Source organism: Bombus vosnesenskii, unplaced genomic scaffold, assembly GCF_011952255.1.
Source record: "Bombus vosnesenskii isolate JDL3184/JDL3185 unplaced genomic scaffold, Bvos_JDL3184-5_v1.1 scf7180000014579, whole genome shotgun sequence".
Classification (NCBI taxonomy): Eukaryota; Metazoa; Arthropoda; class Insecta; order Hymenoptera; family Apidae; genus Bombus; species Bombus vosnesenskii.
This window is the reverse complement of record NW_022883531.1, coordinates 183435-199175: the sequence shown is the minus strand read 5'-3', so window position 1 is coordinate 199175 and position 15741 is coordinate 183435. Positions and strand designations below refer to the sequence as shown.

At 27.8% G+C, this 15741-nt stretch overlaps 3 protein-coding genes across 14 annotated transcripts; 1 reads left to right on the top strand and 2 right to left on the bottom strand.

The window, feature by feature from the left end:
* Positions 1–1548: 1548 nt before the first annotated feature.
* Positions 1549–3581, bottom strand: LOC117240194 (crossover junction endonuclease EME1). Of its 3 annotated transcripts, none has more exons than XM_033506145.1 (4): positions 2848–3581; positions 2060–2787; positions 1938–1991; positions 1549–1792 (listed from the first exon to the last, which is right to left on the bottom strand). In XM_033506145.1, the coding sequence occupies exons 1-4, from the start codon at positions 3332–3334 to the stop codon at positions 1682–1684; spliced, it is 1380 nt and encodes a 459-aa protein (XP_033362036.1). In that variant the 5' UTR covers positions 3335–3581; the 3' UTR covers positions 1549–1681. The 3 variants fall into 3 exon arrangements, with proteins under 3 accessions (XP_033362036.1, XP_033362037.1, XP_033362034.1); XM_033506146.1 differs by having other exon boundaries at positions 2060–3109; positions 3182–3581; XM_033506143.1 differs by having other exon boundaries at positions 2060–3581.
* A 93-nt stretch (positions 3582–3674) lies between these two features.
* Positions 3675–10905, top strand: LOC117240187 (catenin alpha). Of its 9 annotated transcripts, none has more exons than XM_033506119.1 (10): positions 3675–3897; positions 4524–4865; positions 4946–5678; positions 6209–6235; positions 7071–7304; positions 7379–7981; positions 8059–8736; positions 8880–8882; positions 8990–9164; positions 9307–10905. In XM_033506119.1, the coding sequence occupies exons 2-9, from the start codon at positions 4549–4551 to the stop codon at positions 9152–9154; spliced, it is 2760 nt and encodes a 919-aa protein (XP_033362010.1). In that variant the 5' UTR covers positions 3675–3897; positions 4524–4548; the 3' UTR covers positions 9155–9164; positions 9307–10905. The 9 variants fall into 9 exon arrangements, with proteins under 9 accessions (XP_033362010.1, XP_033362009.1, XP_033362011.1 ...); XM_033506118.1 differs by having other exon boundaries at positions 9302–10905; XM_033506120.1 differs by having other exon boundaries at positions 3676–3897; positions 9773–10905.
* Positions 10906–12289: 1384 nt separating this feature from the next.
* Positions 12290–15109, bottom strand: LOC117240205 (polyadenylate-binding protein-interacting protein 2). 2 transcript variants are annotated; one of them, XM_033506163.1, is made up of 4 exons: positions 14967–15109; positions 14226–14429; positions 13941–14129; positions 12290–13824 (listed from the first exon to the last, which is right to left on the bottom strand). In XM_033506163.1, the coding sequence occupies exons 2-4, from the start codon at positions 14394–14396 to the stop codon at positions 13726–13728; spliced, it is 459 nt and encodes a 152-aa protein (XP_033362054.1). In that variant the 5' UTR covers positions 14397–14429; positions 14967–15109; the 3' UTR covers positions 12290–13725. The 2 variants fall into 2 exon arrangements, with proteins under 2 accessions (XP_033362054.1, XP_033362055.1); XM_033506164.1 differs by lacking the exon at positions 14967–15109 and adding an exon at positions 14725–14861.
* Positions 15110–15741: the final 632 nt, after the last annotated feature.

The window sequence follows — 15741 nt, the reverse complement described above, 5'->3', positions numbered from 1 at the left end:
TTCAATTATTAGTATTCTTTAACTAAAAAGTTAAATTGTTCATCAAAATCAGTAAATCAATATTATTGAATAAATCATTCATAATGTTAATGATATTAGAAAGAACATCAAGCTAATAATGCATAATTTACTTACAATAATATCTCATTATTATTATCATCATCATCATCATCGTCGTCGTCGTCGTCGTCGTCGTCGTCGTCGTCGTCGTCGTCGTCATCGTCGTCGTTATCATCATCATCGGCATCATCATCATCATCATCATCATAATTATGAAATTATAATTTTCATTAATGGTTCACTGAAACAAGATTGAAAACTGTCAACATGCATTTTTAATATTTATTATAGTTTATATGTTTTTAAATTGGAATGAAAAAGTTTCTAACAAATTTTTGTATTGTGTTCATAAAAAAAATATATGTGTGTTATTAGCACATACATATAGTAAAAAATATTCATCAGTCAACATTATATCATTCATTTAATAGAATGCATGTTAACAGAAGAAGAGATTAAAAGGTATCAATATTCTTAACTAATGTTAAATGTACTACACTTAAACTTTATTAATTTAGAATCTAAATTTTCAACCCGAACGTTTTAATCACTTCGCGCATGCAGTATTTTATATTTTATTACGATTTATCTTGTAATATTTACAATATATGACACTTTCAAAAGAGAGTTTGAAAACAAAAAATTAACTTTCCTTTTTTTATTCAATTTTTAAAGTTATTTCAAATTTCAAAAAATTTAGTAATAATAACAATTATAATATATCTTGATATGCATATATATATATATACACGTAAATGTGTGAAGTTTTTATCAAAGCATCTGAAGTTTACACTCCCGATTAAACCAATCGTCAAACAAACATATATCATATTTTTTTTTTCTAAAAACTATTTGTAACATTAAACAGTGAGAATCAAATGTATGAGGAATGCGTGTAAAAAATTTCATGTGAGAGTTATGTAATATTAGTCTGTATACAGTTAATAATAATTTAGTGGAAGTTATATTGAATATTTACAAACAATTTCGTTTAGATTGCATTTAATCATTTATATATTTTTTACTGTAAGATAGTAGAAAAAGTTGATATCAGGTGGTTTGAATCTTTTTTCTTTTTATAACAAATTTTTAGATATCTTATGTTTAATAAATACTTGTAAAAATGTTAGAAAATTACTTTTATTAACCGACTATCATAGTTGAATTTGCCGTAAACAAATGTATTGTATATACCTTTGGTATAGTAAAAATGTTATATTTCATATCATATAAGATATCCAAAAATATCTAGCGCAAAATTGGACTAAATAAATAAATTTAAGGAATGTATCTGTATAACTATAAAACAGTTTTTATCGTTCAGTTGTGTTTTTGCATTCAGTCAAATTGTGCGCTAGATTTTTAAATAATTAATACCTAAAAAGTTATTAAAGCTTTTATATGTACTTAATATTATTCATTTGTACAATATATAGGTATGAATAATTTTCTAGCTTTTATTATTCATGAAATAAGTAGAAAACTATATTATTATAAAATAGTTAATTTATTATTATTTTTCAGTTGTACATTAGATGAATGAAAATAGAATAACAAAGAGCCATCTGCTAACTATAATATTTCTATTTGTACACTTATTGAACTTTGTTAAAAATATAATTCAACTTAATACATTTTCACCATTTTTAGATGAGAACATTAAATAGACTTTTTTACTTAATTCTGGGCCAACTTTACGTACAGTTGTAAGAGGTCCAGCTGCTCTTCTAATCTGTAAAGTGTTAAAAATATATTTATGAAGTGTAAGTAAAAATAACAGTATTAAACTATAACCATTCTTTAATTTATTGTATACATAAATTATTTTTTTAAAAGCTCATCTTATTGAAACATTGTAATGAATGTTTTTTATTTACCGGAATATCTTTCAACAAATTTACTCCTTCAGTATCTGTACAGTTCATATAAGCCTGGAAAAAAGGAAAAGAAAGATAGGAAAAGGAAATAATTCATATATTTGATATATATCAATATTTACTTCTATCAAATTTGCAGGGCTTGGATACACAGAACAAATTGCTTCTGCAATTTCAAGACTGCTCAAATTAAATTGACAAAGCTGCTGTTGCCATAATCTTTTCAATCCATTTCCACTTTTATCTACTTTAACAGTGTTTCTATTATCTCCCATTACATACCAATCAAATTTATTTGTTAAATTTTTATTCTTTTCTGATTTATATGGTATCTCTGCTATAGCTTTCGTATATTGATATATCATTAATGCTAAATCTTGAGAGTTGTTAATTAATCTACTGCTACAATCTGAAATAATTTGTATTTCATTGAGACATGTTTCAAGATGTTTCCTTGATATTTTATGAGGATATGTAGACATTTGATGATACTTTTCGATGTAGGTTTTCTTTTTTGTTCTACTTTCCTTTAAATTTCTTCTTTGTTCTCTACATGCAAAATAATCCTCTATTCCAAAAATTACGAGTGTTATTTTGTAATCTGGTAATGAAGATTTAATGCTAGAGATAGATGTACAAAAGCTACCATCTGTTACTTTTATTACTGCCTCATCCCAATTCCAAATTATCAATATTTGACTAATTTGTTCAACATCAGTTACTGTACATATTTTATTGGTGTCATCAATATAGCTATTTTCAATGCTTCTTTTCCATGTAATGCTATTTGAAATAAATTCTGTTTTAACAGTATATGTTACACCAGCATTTCTCAATGTATCTATTATATCTGTAATAGGAGCAACATTTTTAATATCGTTGTCAAGAACAACTTCTATAAATTTCATACATTCACCAGGTTTTATATCTTTTGATTTTTTAACTGCAATTGCTTTCAGTGCTTTTTCTCTCATTAAGCACTCTTGTTTTTTTAATTTTTCTTCATTTAGTTCAATTCTACTTTTCTTTCTTACAGTACCTTTACCTTTCCTTTGTCTTTCTGTATTGCTACTCTTTTCATCTGAGTCAGATGAATTAGAAACATTGTACGAAAACTTTCTAACATTATATTGTTTGAAATTTTTGCTATTAGCAGTATGTTTATCATCAGTCTGATATGATGATCTATTTGTGTTAAAATTAGATGAACAGCTTGCAATATCAATATTCCGTGATTTACTTACATCGTCTTCGTTAATAATATGATGAAAATTTATTGCAGGAAATTCAAGATCACTTGAATTATAATTATGAGATAAAGATCTATTATTCGAATTCGATTGAACGGATAAAGAAGATTCGTTTGAATCGCTTAAAACAACAACATCTGTAATCATTTCATTAAAGTATCTATAAGAAAATTATACAAAATTTCTATAAGAATCAATTCACCTTTCTAATTAAGATTCAAATATCTGTATTTCAGAGTGTATATCACACAATCACACATAACAGAAACGACAAAAGCTTATAGGAATATACAGTGAATGTGATAAGGATAGATACAATAACCAATGAAATAATCTGACGATATATAACTTTGTGAAACATTAAAAAAGATATTCTTTGATTGGCTGCTGCATTCTTACGGCAAGTTGCATGCACACATACATATATGTATGTATATGTACATATAAGCTTCGCTTTAGCATTCGTGTTTCGAGCTTCGGGCGTAGACCGGTTCTCTGGAGGTGTCGTTCATTTTCTAACTTCAGCGGAAATAATGACGTCATGAATGAAGAGTAGATGGCAAATAGGTGATACATCGAAGTGATATGGGATTGTTTGTGTTGAAATTTTGATTTCCAATGTGACTGATTTTTCAAACAAACGTGTTGTTTTACGTGGATTTTATTAACGATCTATACATTTTCTTTTCAACTGTAAATTTTTCATGAAGGTAAGAAAATTGTTATAGTTAATGCATTGTATCGTGAGCAGGAATTCTGCCCTGTATTGTACACTATCTTCACCATTACTTAAAACTGCTTTCGTAGAGTGAGAGTTCTTGTGATATGTATCTAATATAAACAAATGTAACCGCCAGTACCGCCACTGACTCACTCTCACTCTATCCATCTATTTCACGCCGAGGCAGAATTCCTGGTATAGACCCTCCCTTGCATTCTGGCCAGATTCGGCCCCGAACTGTGGCCAGAACACAAAGCAGTAGTGTATCTCATACTAAATATTTTCTATGTGTGAATCTTTCGTGAATAATCAGACCTGACGCACCCTGATTTTTTCAAATATTCATATCTTCTAATCAAAGTTATATCGTCTAGTCGCTTTCGTTTTATAGATAAGTAAGTGGAAAAATGGAATTTTATTCTGCTAGTATTACATGTTATTTAAATAAATGTTACAAATATAATGATAATAAAAAAATAATTGATAAGGAAAAAGGTTTAATTTACTTTAGTTTGATAAATTATCTGTACTATATTATAAGAGCACAGGTAATGTTGTATTATACTATAGAAATTTATTAATTATGTATTTGTGTATTATTATTTTGATTTACAGAATTAATTTGTTTGAAATAACAAAAATGTCTGATCACTTTGGTCCAATAACTTTGAAATGGGATCCCAAGAATTTGGAGATCCGTACCATGTCTGTAGAAAAAACATTGGAACCCTTGGTTTTACAAGTTACTACGCTTGTAAATACAAAGGGTCCTAGCAAGAAAAAGAAAGGAAAATCAAAAAGGGCTAGTGCTTTAGTTGGAACTGTTGAGAAAGCAACTAGCAATTTTATTGAGAAAGGTGAACAAATAGCTTATGAAAATCCTGACATTACTGCAGAAATGTTAAGTGCTGTTGAGGAAGTAAAAAAGACAGGTGCTGCAATGAGCATTGCTGCTAGGTACTATATTTGTTTTATATTTTTCTAAAATATACAGAGAATGTTAAGTAAATTTTAACGTTATTGTTAATTAATTACAGAGAGTTTTCTGAAGATCCTTGTTCTTCTTTAAAAAGAGGGAACATGGTTCGTGCAGCAAGGAACTTGTTATCTGCAGTAACACGTTTGCTTATTTTAGCAGATATGGTTGATGTGCATTTGTTGCTGAAATCACTTCATGTGGTAGAAGATGATTTAAAAAAATTGAAGAATGCATCTTCACAAGGAGAATTATTAGAAAACATAAAACAATTTGGAAGAAATGCATCAGAACTTATGAATCAAGCTGCAAAACGTCAGCAAGAGTTAAAAGATCCTCAATTAAGAGATGACTTAGCTGCAGCAAGAGCTGTTCTTAAAAAGCATTCTACTATGCTTCTTACTGCCTCCAAAGTTTATGTTCGACATCCTGAACTAGCTGCAGCAAAAGCAAACCGTGATTATGTTCTGAAGCAAGTATGTGAAGCTGTAAATACCATTAATGACGTAGCACAAGGAAAGACTCCAGTTGATAGCCAACATCCTTATGAAGGACCTGGAGAACTAGCTGCTGCATTAGATGATTTTGATGAAAGAATGGTAATGTCTCCACTTGCATATAATGAAGTACGTACAAGACCTAGTCTTGAGGAAAGGTTGGAAAGTATCATCAGTGGTGCTGCATTGATGGCGGATTCTTCATGCACTCGAGATGAACGCAGAGAACGCATTGTTGCAGAATGTAATGCAGTTAGGCAAGCACTTCAGGATTTGTTGAGTGAATATATGAATAATGTAAGTACTTTGTGGATTTTTGTACTTCCATGACTTAAACATATACTTTGTATGTATATAAGTTATGTATACATACAATAACACATATTTAACACGTTGACGCTGGCACGACCCATCGGCGGGTCGCTCGTGTATTTCACAAAATAGGTAGTGACCCAGCGCCGCTCCACGAATCAGACAGTGAATTCGGGCGCCGCCCCACGGAGAAAACCTTGAATATCGGCACCGGCGTCAATATGTTAAATAAACTTTATTAATAATTGCAGCGATGTAGAGAAATTTAATATTATATTTATTTTATATAATTTATTTTAGTTTGTATCTTACTCTGTAACATATAGCATTTAAACGTACAATATGTAATGATACATTCGTTATATGATGCATTTATAAGTAAATATATACAAAAACAAATATATCCAGAAACACATTTAAAACACAAATAATTATATTATTATTTATCACAATTGATTTATGTATGATTGGTATGTTCATTTTACTCATTTGTTTTTTATTTTTGATGACTGCAGTTACAGCTTGCTCGGGGTGGGAAACGGGTAAATATGAAAATCTTGTGTTTTCTTATTATTCTTGCATATAATTTACAAATTAAGCAAGAAGTTTTTATATTATTAAAATATTGTACTTTTCCACACATGATCTATATATTATTTAACAACAAGCACTAATCAAATAATTTTTAATAACTCAGTGTACATTTTGCAGTTATCCTCTAAATTGCACTATTGTATATACTATGTAGATATATAAAATAGAAGAAAAGCACCAAATGTAATATAATTACATATTCATAGAAATTAAATAAATAAAATAGCGTAGACAAATAGTTTATAGTTCAAACATAACTTAAGATTTGCAATGTAAAATTAAATAGACATAAAATTATTTTTAAGTTTATTTTAACTGTATACATATATATTTTTTATTTACAAGATTCTTTTCACAATGAAGCAAATCATTGCTTTCTTTATATCATACTACAATGTGCTATGGTATATTACTATACTATATTATTTTTTTATGTTTGCTTATGTACATAGCTTCTTTTGAGAAAGGTTTATTTTCATTAAGTTAAATAGAAGTATAATTTTCATAACTAGTATGTTAATTTGTAAGATATATATATATATATATTAAAATACTTGCATTGAAAAAATATAGATACATCTAGATTAGAATACATCTTCCAAATAATAAAATAAAATAATCTCTTAGCTAATTATCATTTATCCTTTTAACAATTAGTAAAAAAAAGAATTCTATCTTACACTTTAATGCTATTAGTAAAGAAATAGCTTAGATCTTACTTGAATGCTCATAAAACATTTGTTTTTATTGTTTCTATTTTTAATTGTACATGTATTTTAACAGATGGGTGTCAAGGAACAATCCGAAGGTTTAGAAAGAGCAATTGATCATATGTGCAGAAAAACTCGTGATCTTCGTAGACAATTACGAAAAGCCGTAGTAGATCATGTATCTGATAGTTTTTTGGAAACAAGTGTACCTTTATTGGTCCTCATTGAAGCTGCAAGAAATGGTCGTGATAAAGAAGTGGAAGAATATGCACTTGTTTTTACAGAGCATGCCAATAAGCTAGTTGAGGTATGTTATTAAACTACATATATCTGAAATATTAATTTTATTGTAATAACTTTAATTTGATATTGACTATTCAGGTTGCCAATTTAGTATGTAGTATGTCCGGAAACGAAGATGGTGTAAAAATGGTTCGATATGCGGCAGCACAAATTGGAAACCTGTGTCCACAAGTAATCAATGCAGCCCGTGTTCTTGCAGCTCGTAATCGATCTAAAGTAGCGTTAGATAACATGGAAGTATTTCGACAAGCATGGGAGAATCAAGTAAGAGTATTAACAGAAGCTGTCGATGATATTACTACCATTGATGATTTCTTAGCTGTATCTGAAAATCATATCTTGGAAGACGTAAATAAATGTGTATTGGCATTACAAGAAGGTGATGCTGATACTTTAGATAGAACCGCGGGTGCAATCCGTGGACGATCTGCCAGAGTGTGTAACGTTGTTCAAGCAGAAATGGATAATTATGAGCCTTGTATCTATACGAAACGAGTTTTAGAAGCCGTGAAAGTTTTAAGGGAACAAGTGATGCCAAAATTTGCACAGAGAGTAGAAGTCGCGGTAGATGCATTGGGTAGTAATCCTGCTAAAGATGTGGATGAAAATGATTTTATAGATGCTTCGAGATTGGTTTATGACGGTGTTCGTGAAATTAGGCGAGCCGTACTGATGAACAGAGTAAGTAAATGCAGTATAAGCTTCTAGTTTGTATCTTTATTACTATATTTGCTTTATTTATATATACTATATTTTAGGCGGATGAAGATTTGGATCCAGAAGACGTGGAACTTGATGAACATTATACATTAGAAACTCGTAGTAAATCGAGTGCTCAAACTGGTGAACATGGTGTTGATGAATATCCAGAAATTAGCGGAATTACTACGGCTCGTGAAGCTATGCGTAAAATGCCAGAAGAAGATAAACAAAAAATCTTACAGCAAGTAGAATACTTCAAGAGTGAGAAACTAAAGTTCGATAAAGAAGTTGCCAAGTGGGACGATGCAGGAAACGATATTATTGTTCTTGCTAAGCACATGTGTATGATCATGATGGAAATGACTGATTTCACTAGAGGTCGTGGACCTTTAAAGACAACTATGGATGTCATCAACGCTGCAAAGAAAATTTCTGAAGCTGGGACTAAATTAGATAAATTAACGAGACAAATAGCAGATCAGTGTCCAGAAAGTTCTACTAAAAAAGATCTGTTAGCATACTTACAACGTATAGCATTATATTGTCATCAAATGAATATTACAAGCAAAGTTAAAGCAGACGTACAAAATATCAGTGGAGAATTAATTGTATCTGGACTTGATAGTGCAACTTCTCTCATTCAGGCAGCTAAAAATTTAATGAATGCAGTTGTACTAACTGTTAAGGCTTCGTATGTTGCTTCAACCAAATATCCTCGACAATCTACAGTAACTGTAAGTACCTTTCATATATTAAAATGACTTCCTTGATTTCTGTATTTTAAGCTCTAAACAAGTGAATTACATATATACGATTCGTATACTTAATTAATATTAATGTTAAAACTTTCTTACTGACTAACTATTGGATTTTGTAGTATGTAAGTATCTATGTAACAAATATATATTTACAGTTTTAAACATCGGAGAAACTATAATTATTATCTTCCTTATACATTCGTAATTGATATTTGTTCTGTTTATACAGTCTCCAATTGTTGTATGGAAAATGAAAGCACCAGAAAAGAAACCATTGGTACGTCCTGAAAGACCAGAAGAAGTCAGGGCAAAAGTACGTAAAGGTTCACAGAAAAAGGTGCAAAACCCGATACATGCACTTTCCGAATTTCAGAGTCCTACAGAAAGTGTTTAAGACCTTATGTGTAAGTAATTTAATAAAGATAGAGTCTAGTATACAGCATCACCTTTAAAAAATTGTATGAATAAAATGTTTTATTTTCTACTAAGTATAAAATTAAAACACAGAATCTATGTTTATTGTTAATTTATTGTCATGAAGTACAGGGTGCTCCAGCAATCGTGGTATAACCGAGCAGGAAGTAATTTCTCATATAAAAATAAATTAAAAGAACAGAATAAGATTTTTGCATGTAAGGCTTCATTTTCAAGAAAAATGACCTAATTGTACTACCATTGTTGGAATATTTTGTATTTTTTTGCAAACGAAATTTACAATTTGAACATTTCTATAATATTTAAATGTACAATAAAATTTTTATTATTGATTAAGTATCAATTCTAAAGAAATGCTATCCTTTTTATCATTATTTATAAAAGATAAAAATTTAAATTAAACGCATAACAATTTTTTAATAAAATTTTATTAAGTGGTATTAAATGTTGAGCAACGTATATATACTTACGTACATACATACATAAACTTATCAAAGATCTCATATTTTTGTTGTAATATCAAACATTTGTATTGGACTGAAATTGGTAATTATTTTTCTGTTTTGTTAATATATAGATCACCCTATTCAACGATTTTATAACCAGCACACATTCTTATACATATCCAGCAATAAGGTCTCTAACAATAAAAAGATGTATAAGGCTGTTATTTTAAGTAATGTTAATAACAATTACAGGCCTTGAATTTTTGCTACTATGTTACACGGAGGTCAGTTTCTTACTATAATGAATTTTTTGACAATAATATTGATAAATACTTTGCTATGATTTTACAAAAAGAAAAAAACAACTAAGATACAAATAATAATGTTAGCATTCTTCCAAGTGGTAATTATATTAATAATTCCAAGTAATCAATATGAAAGTATAAGAATTCATTTGTATAAATATATTTGATGTAACAAATTATATTTTTTCTATACATAAATCTTTTACTTATATAATTTAACTTTATATATCTGTCTTGCATACATGTTTTAATGTATTTTACGATTTCCTAGAGAATTTGATTAAAAATTGGACTTTTTGTTATTCAATATCATATTCGTAATTAGGTGGAAGACGTGTTACTGTGTGTCAACAAAACTTGCATAAAAGCAATATAAATAAGACAGTATTGCATTGGAATAAAGAGACTGCAGATCAAAGTATTTAATGATTGTATATAAGTAAATATGATTACAATTATACATTTAAAAAAAACCTTCTTTATGATTTTATATTACCTATAGCATATAAGAAATAATTGTAAAAAAACTGATACCAATTTCATACTTTATATAATGAGTGAAATATTATATTCGAAAAACAATTGAAATTTATTACATTTACAAATTTTGTAGCAAATATTAAATTATGATTCTCTGGTTATTACAAAAATAACATGTTGTACGTGTGGCAAATACATAATAGAAATATATAATTGTGCTTAACATTATAATATGTATTGTTTTATTTATATTAGTATAGTTATTGTAGTAAATGTTGCATTGGAATATATTAAAGAATTTGCAGAATATATGGAATAAAAACATTTCACATTTCATAACTTTTAATGCAATATGTATTGGTATCAATTTTTTACTATTGTAAAACTGATACTAATTTATATAGAAATAATTGTAAGATTTAATTGTAGTTATATATATACTGATATGCTGCCAAATACAAGGTGATGCTTTTAACAAATGTTTCTTTTTTACTATTACTAATATTTTATGCATTATATTCACAAATAAATTGTTTATTCCACATGAAAAATTATAATAATCACTATTATAAATCAATAGGAAAGGACATCATAAATACAATACATAAATTTATATTTTATATAATTCATTTATATACTAAATATTACAGAAATAATAATACAATACAGGAAATTGCAAATGCAAATGATTAATGGCAATGATATAATTATAATAATACACACTTGCTTAAACAATATAATTATTTTTATCTTAATCCTCTACACATTACTTTTATAGTGGCACTTAAAAAAAGATTTATTGCTACAAAAAGTTTATCTGTATTTTTTACATTTTCAATTTTTTGTTTTTTTTCGTTTTATATTAACATAAAATTGAAAAAAATATATGTATATCCTGCACAACCACATAAATTAAATAAAAGCAAAATAGTATTTGTGCTTGTTGATCTAGATTTAAGTTATGAGTACTACTGAATAATAATTTTTTTTCATGACTTTTAAAGTATTTTTCATCGTACATAATATGAAACGGTTATAATTGCTCACTTCTTAAAATTTAAATTATCTTATTATTATTAGTATGAATATAATGAAACACCAAATAAATACAGGTACTATTGAAATAACTCATAAAAAACGTGATATTTATTTTCAGACATTATTTAAATTTGAGATAATTTAAGTGTTGGAAAACATGAAGTATTATGCAGTAATACATTATATGGTGTTTATATAGTTATATAGCATAACCAGATGAATTTTGTTATATTTTTCTACTGATAAAATACAGCTTTTATTGATATACATGACATGCTACTAAAAATGTTAATAATATGATTGATATAAACATTGCATGTCATTTGAATTGACACATATTTAATGACTACAAGATATATATTTATATGACTATTAGTAATGTTTCATACTTACATTCTTTTTTTAAATTTTATCGCAGAAAGTAAAATTATATAAACTAAATAGGTGCTTTTAATTGATATATTTTACCGATATTATTTAACAAATTGGTAAAGAATTAAATATACATCAGATCCTGTTAAAGAAATAAGCTTAAATCTAGAAAACAGTCTCTTTTCATACTAAAATAAATTTAAAAGTTAAAAGAAATTGCTGTTTCATATGATTAATGCACCACTAAATTTGAATCTTTTAAATAAATCTATAAATATCTGTTTCTTCACTCTACTTTTAACTAAATATGTTATTTTGTTTTTCTTCTATTTTTTTTACTTTTATTTTTTTATGAGGATCCATAAGTAGGAGAGACACATAGAAAAAGAATTAAAAGCAGAATAATGTGAAACATCATGAAATCGATGCAAGGTTCTTTAACTGTGAACAATCTATATGATAAATCTATTTAATTTGCTTCATAATCACAGTTGCTGCATTTATAGTAAAGTATGTTGTGACTAAAGTAATACAAATTTAGTTCATGCAATCTTATAAAATCCTGACGGTATGTATCTATCACAATGCAAAAAATATTAATAGAATTTGTACATAAATACGTGTATCCAAAGAGCACATATAAGTGGCGTGTATAATTAACATTATTAAAATATAATTTTATTCCTTAAAAGTTTCATTATTATAGAATTTATAAGGTGGTTCACAAAATGTAAACAGATAACACGGTAATGAAAAGGGTTGAAAAATTTATACTTGTACCATTTGTATCAGCTGAATTTTGGTTAACAATTGAAAATACAATCACCACTTATAGTATTTTTCAATAATATTACATTTCATATACATATCCTAATCAATTTCAAAATATTATATTTTATAGAAATTTTATTACTTAATTAAAGTAAGTAATACATTGACTCTCAACATTATAAAAGAGAGTCAGAAAAACTGTCCTTCACAGCCCGTGTAAGACTTTCACTTGAGATCTTCAAGTCTTTCAAGACATATGCTGATAGAGGACGAGAATTATGACATAGGTATTTTTAAATAAAAGAATTGACAATAAAAATAAAGATTAAAACTGTTCTCGTATAATTAGATGCGTTAAGTATTGTTTTATCAACGAAATATGTATTGGATGCAATACAATTTTTAATGCAACATTTTACTTACATCAGTCTTAACGACTTCAGTATATATTCTTAATTCATGTTAATGATTACAGAAGATGTATACCAGTATAAAATAAGTGTTACAAAAGGAACTCTTAGAAAAGTGTTTCATTCAGAAACGCATACTATAGTATATAAAAACTCTTAGATCAGAATAAAAGGAGTATTCTGAAAGTATTAAAAAAAAAGTAGTGTTCACTTGAATGCAACAATTCATTGTTGAATATGTATACATATAACTTATGAAACTTCGTATATGTATTCTTTTCTTCCAACCAAATGTATAAATTATATAGATCACATTTGAATATATTTTTCTTCAGTTAAAAATAAAAACAATAAATTGGAAATTTTCATAACAAGTGATTTTGGTATGTCACGTTGTTCAGTATATGGCCGAAAAATATATATGTAAAATTAAATGTTTATAATATTATGCAATATCTCACGACTATAAAAATTTGAATATATATTTTTCAATTTTATGGTTATGCAACTGACTTCATTACTCGTAAATATCATATAACAGCATTATGTATTATCTGCTTTGATGATCATTATACCTTTGTACGTGTAGGGACAGTCATTTAACTTTTAATGCAATTCAGTTAATACAACTGTGTTACTGAAGTTGGTAAACATTAGCCATATATATAGCCTATGTTTTATTCAGTTAAACAAATGAATATATGGCTTCTATGATGATTCTGCAGTAACTTCTGGTGGTGTACTTACAGATGTTACTGCTGATTTGAATGCTGGAACAAATTCAGCTGCATTTGGATTCAATGTACTCTGAAAACAAATTACCTGTATGAAATTCTGTATATATAAAATATAATATGATATTCTTTATCTATACAGTATTCGTATGTAATTAAATTTCTATTGAAAGATAAATTGAGATATACCTGCTTAGCAAGGTCATCATGCATTTTTAGATTGTTAAGTTGCTGACAAAGTTCTGCACCATTCTCAGGCATGCTAGTAGCAGTGGACCAAGCAATAGAATTTGTATTTCGTTCATGTTGTCTTTCATCTTCCCACATTGCTTTTAAACATTCCTCTGTCAACTCCTCTTCCATTAATTGTTGGATCACCTATGATTTTTAATTACTATCATGTTATCAAAATCTTATAAAAAAGAGTTTCATGTTTGAATACTTCAATCATTATTGAAACAATAGTTACAAAACCTCTTTATCAAATTCTTCCTCATTTTCCATCCAAAGGTATTCAGAAAAATCGCTCTCTTCCGTTCCTTGTACATCGATTTCAGATTCAAAACTATTATCCATATAGGAAATAATCCCTGTTTCATTTCCATAATCGTTCCCCGAACGATTGTTTGGAATCTTCATTTTCATTCCAGATATGTGTTTAGCAATACAGTGAATAATCTATAAAAATATCTATTTACTTTTTAATTTTTTATGAAGATTCCATATCTATATAGTTATATTTACATTTTTTTCATAAATAATTCTTACATATTAGTTTTTAATAATGAAGTTATTTAGGTAATTTTATTAGCTATTATTAGCATTAGCGCAATATTTAAGAATTATAAAATTCTGTTACATGAACGAAGCTTGTGAACGAAATAAATATACAATAGCTTCGTTTACGCATATGGCAGCATCAACTACGAAATTACATTTTATATCATAGAAACTAGTTAGCTCTTGCATTTACTTTAAATTTATCGTCGAACACGCTGACAACTAAAAATTTAGAGTTATAGTATTTACTGCATCGTAACGATCGGATATGGTAAAATATTGCTTGACAGATCTGTTACAAGGCGACCATTTTTAACTGTCTACTTTTAGTATCGACAAAGCAATATTTATTAATCTTTATTCATAATTATACCGCCTATCCGTTGTTATTACAGGAAGAGATGATAATTTCACAAATGTAAAGTATAGATATACCTTTTAATGGTGTAGTTTCGAACAATTTGTGATAGAAAATACGATTTACGCAGTTCATGGATAAAATACGTGTCGTGCAACACAAATTAACCCTTGAAGTAAAACTGGGATGGTGCTGCCACCACATATAAAAGGAGCAATGTGCTTTGTGCTCCAAAACTTGATAAATATATATAATTTTCATAATCTAGTCTGATCTAAATGTTATAATGATTAAATATACTTAATCAGATCTTAAACCTTTTACTAATCTATGTTCTTACATTTTAGGTAATTTAGATGATTTATTATGATTTTATAATAAATTTCTAGCAGACAGACTAGATATAAGAGAATAATTTTATTTCATCAACAAATAAAACATCAATCGGATAAACTTTATTCTACAATTCATTTGTTATTTTTTGTTGGCATATGTTTGTATTGTATCCTATGAGAAAAAGTAAGCTATGCTACCATATAATATATGTAACCTTTAGTGAATGCGTAAATAGAAAGATTATAAAAATTTAAATTTTCCATTATAGGAGGAAATGCGTACTATGAATCCTACATAGCTAAATTCAATGTTTTTTAAATTCAAATTTTAAAACAAATAACTCGGTTAATTTTTGTTTCAGATTTTTGAGATATTTGTTCAGAGTTTCAGCAGCAAACCAAGTGGTAAGAACGTGTAATGAGTCACGTAGTGGTTGCTTTGACTCACATAGTTGTATTTACATTGAAGCCGCACATCGCGTGATTGGTCGGCTTGGTTGACGTACGTGTGTTGATG

What these genes read in the sequence shown, in the direction of transcription:
- LOC117240194 (XM_033506143.1), bottom strand. Translation starts at nt 3,334, where the DNA reads ATGATTACAGATGTTGTTGTTTTAAGCGATTCAAACGAATCTTCTTTA. An exon ending in GCCCTGCAAATTTGATAGAA is followed by an intron (nt 1,992 to 2,059) that starts GTAAATATTGAT and finishes CCTTTTTTCCAG; the next exon opens with GCTTATATGAACTGTACAGA. An exon ending in ATTTGTTGAAAGATATTCCG is followed by an intron (nt 1,793 to 1,937) that starts GTAAATAAAAAA and finishes AACACTTTACAG; the next exon opens with ATTAGAAGAGCAGCTGGACC.
- LOC117240187 (XM_033506119.1), top strand. Translation starts at nt 4,549, where the DNA reads ATGTCTGATCACTTTGGTCCAATAACTTTGAAATGGGATCCCAAGAAT. An exon ending in TGAGTGAATATATGAATAAT is followed by an intron (nt 5,679 to 6,208) that starts GTAAGTACTTTG and finishes TGATGACTGCAG; the next exon opens with TTACAGCTTGCTCGGGGTGG. An exon ending in ATGCCAATAAGCTAGTTGAG is followed by an intron (nt 7,305 to 7,378) that starts GTATGTTATTAA and finishes TTGACTATTCAG; the next exon opens with GTTGCCAATTTAGTATGTAG.
- LOC117240205 (XM_033506163.1), bottom strand. Translation starts at nt 14,396, where the DNA reads ATGAAAATGAAGATTCCAAACAATCGTTCGGGGAACGATTATGGAAAT. An exon ending in AGGAAGAATTTGATAAAGAG is followed by an intron (nt 14,130 to 14,225) that starts GTTTTGTAACTA and finishes TAAAAATCATAG; the next exon opens with GTGATCCAACAATTAATGGA. An exon ending in ATGATGACCTTGCTAAGCAG is followed by an intron (nt 13,825 to 13,940) that starts GTATATCTCAAT and finishes ATTTGTTTTCAG; the next exon opens with AGTACATTGAATCCAAATGC.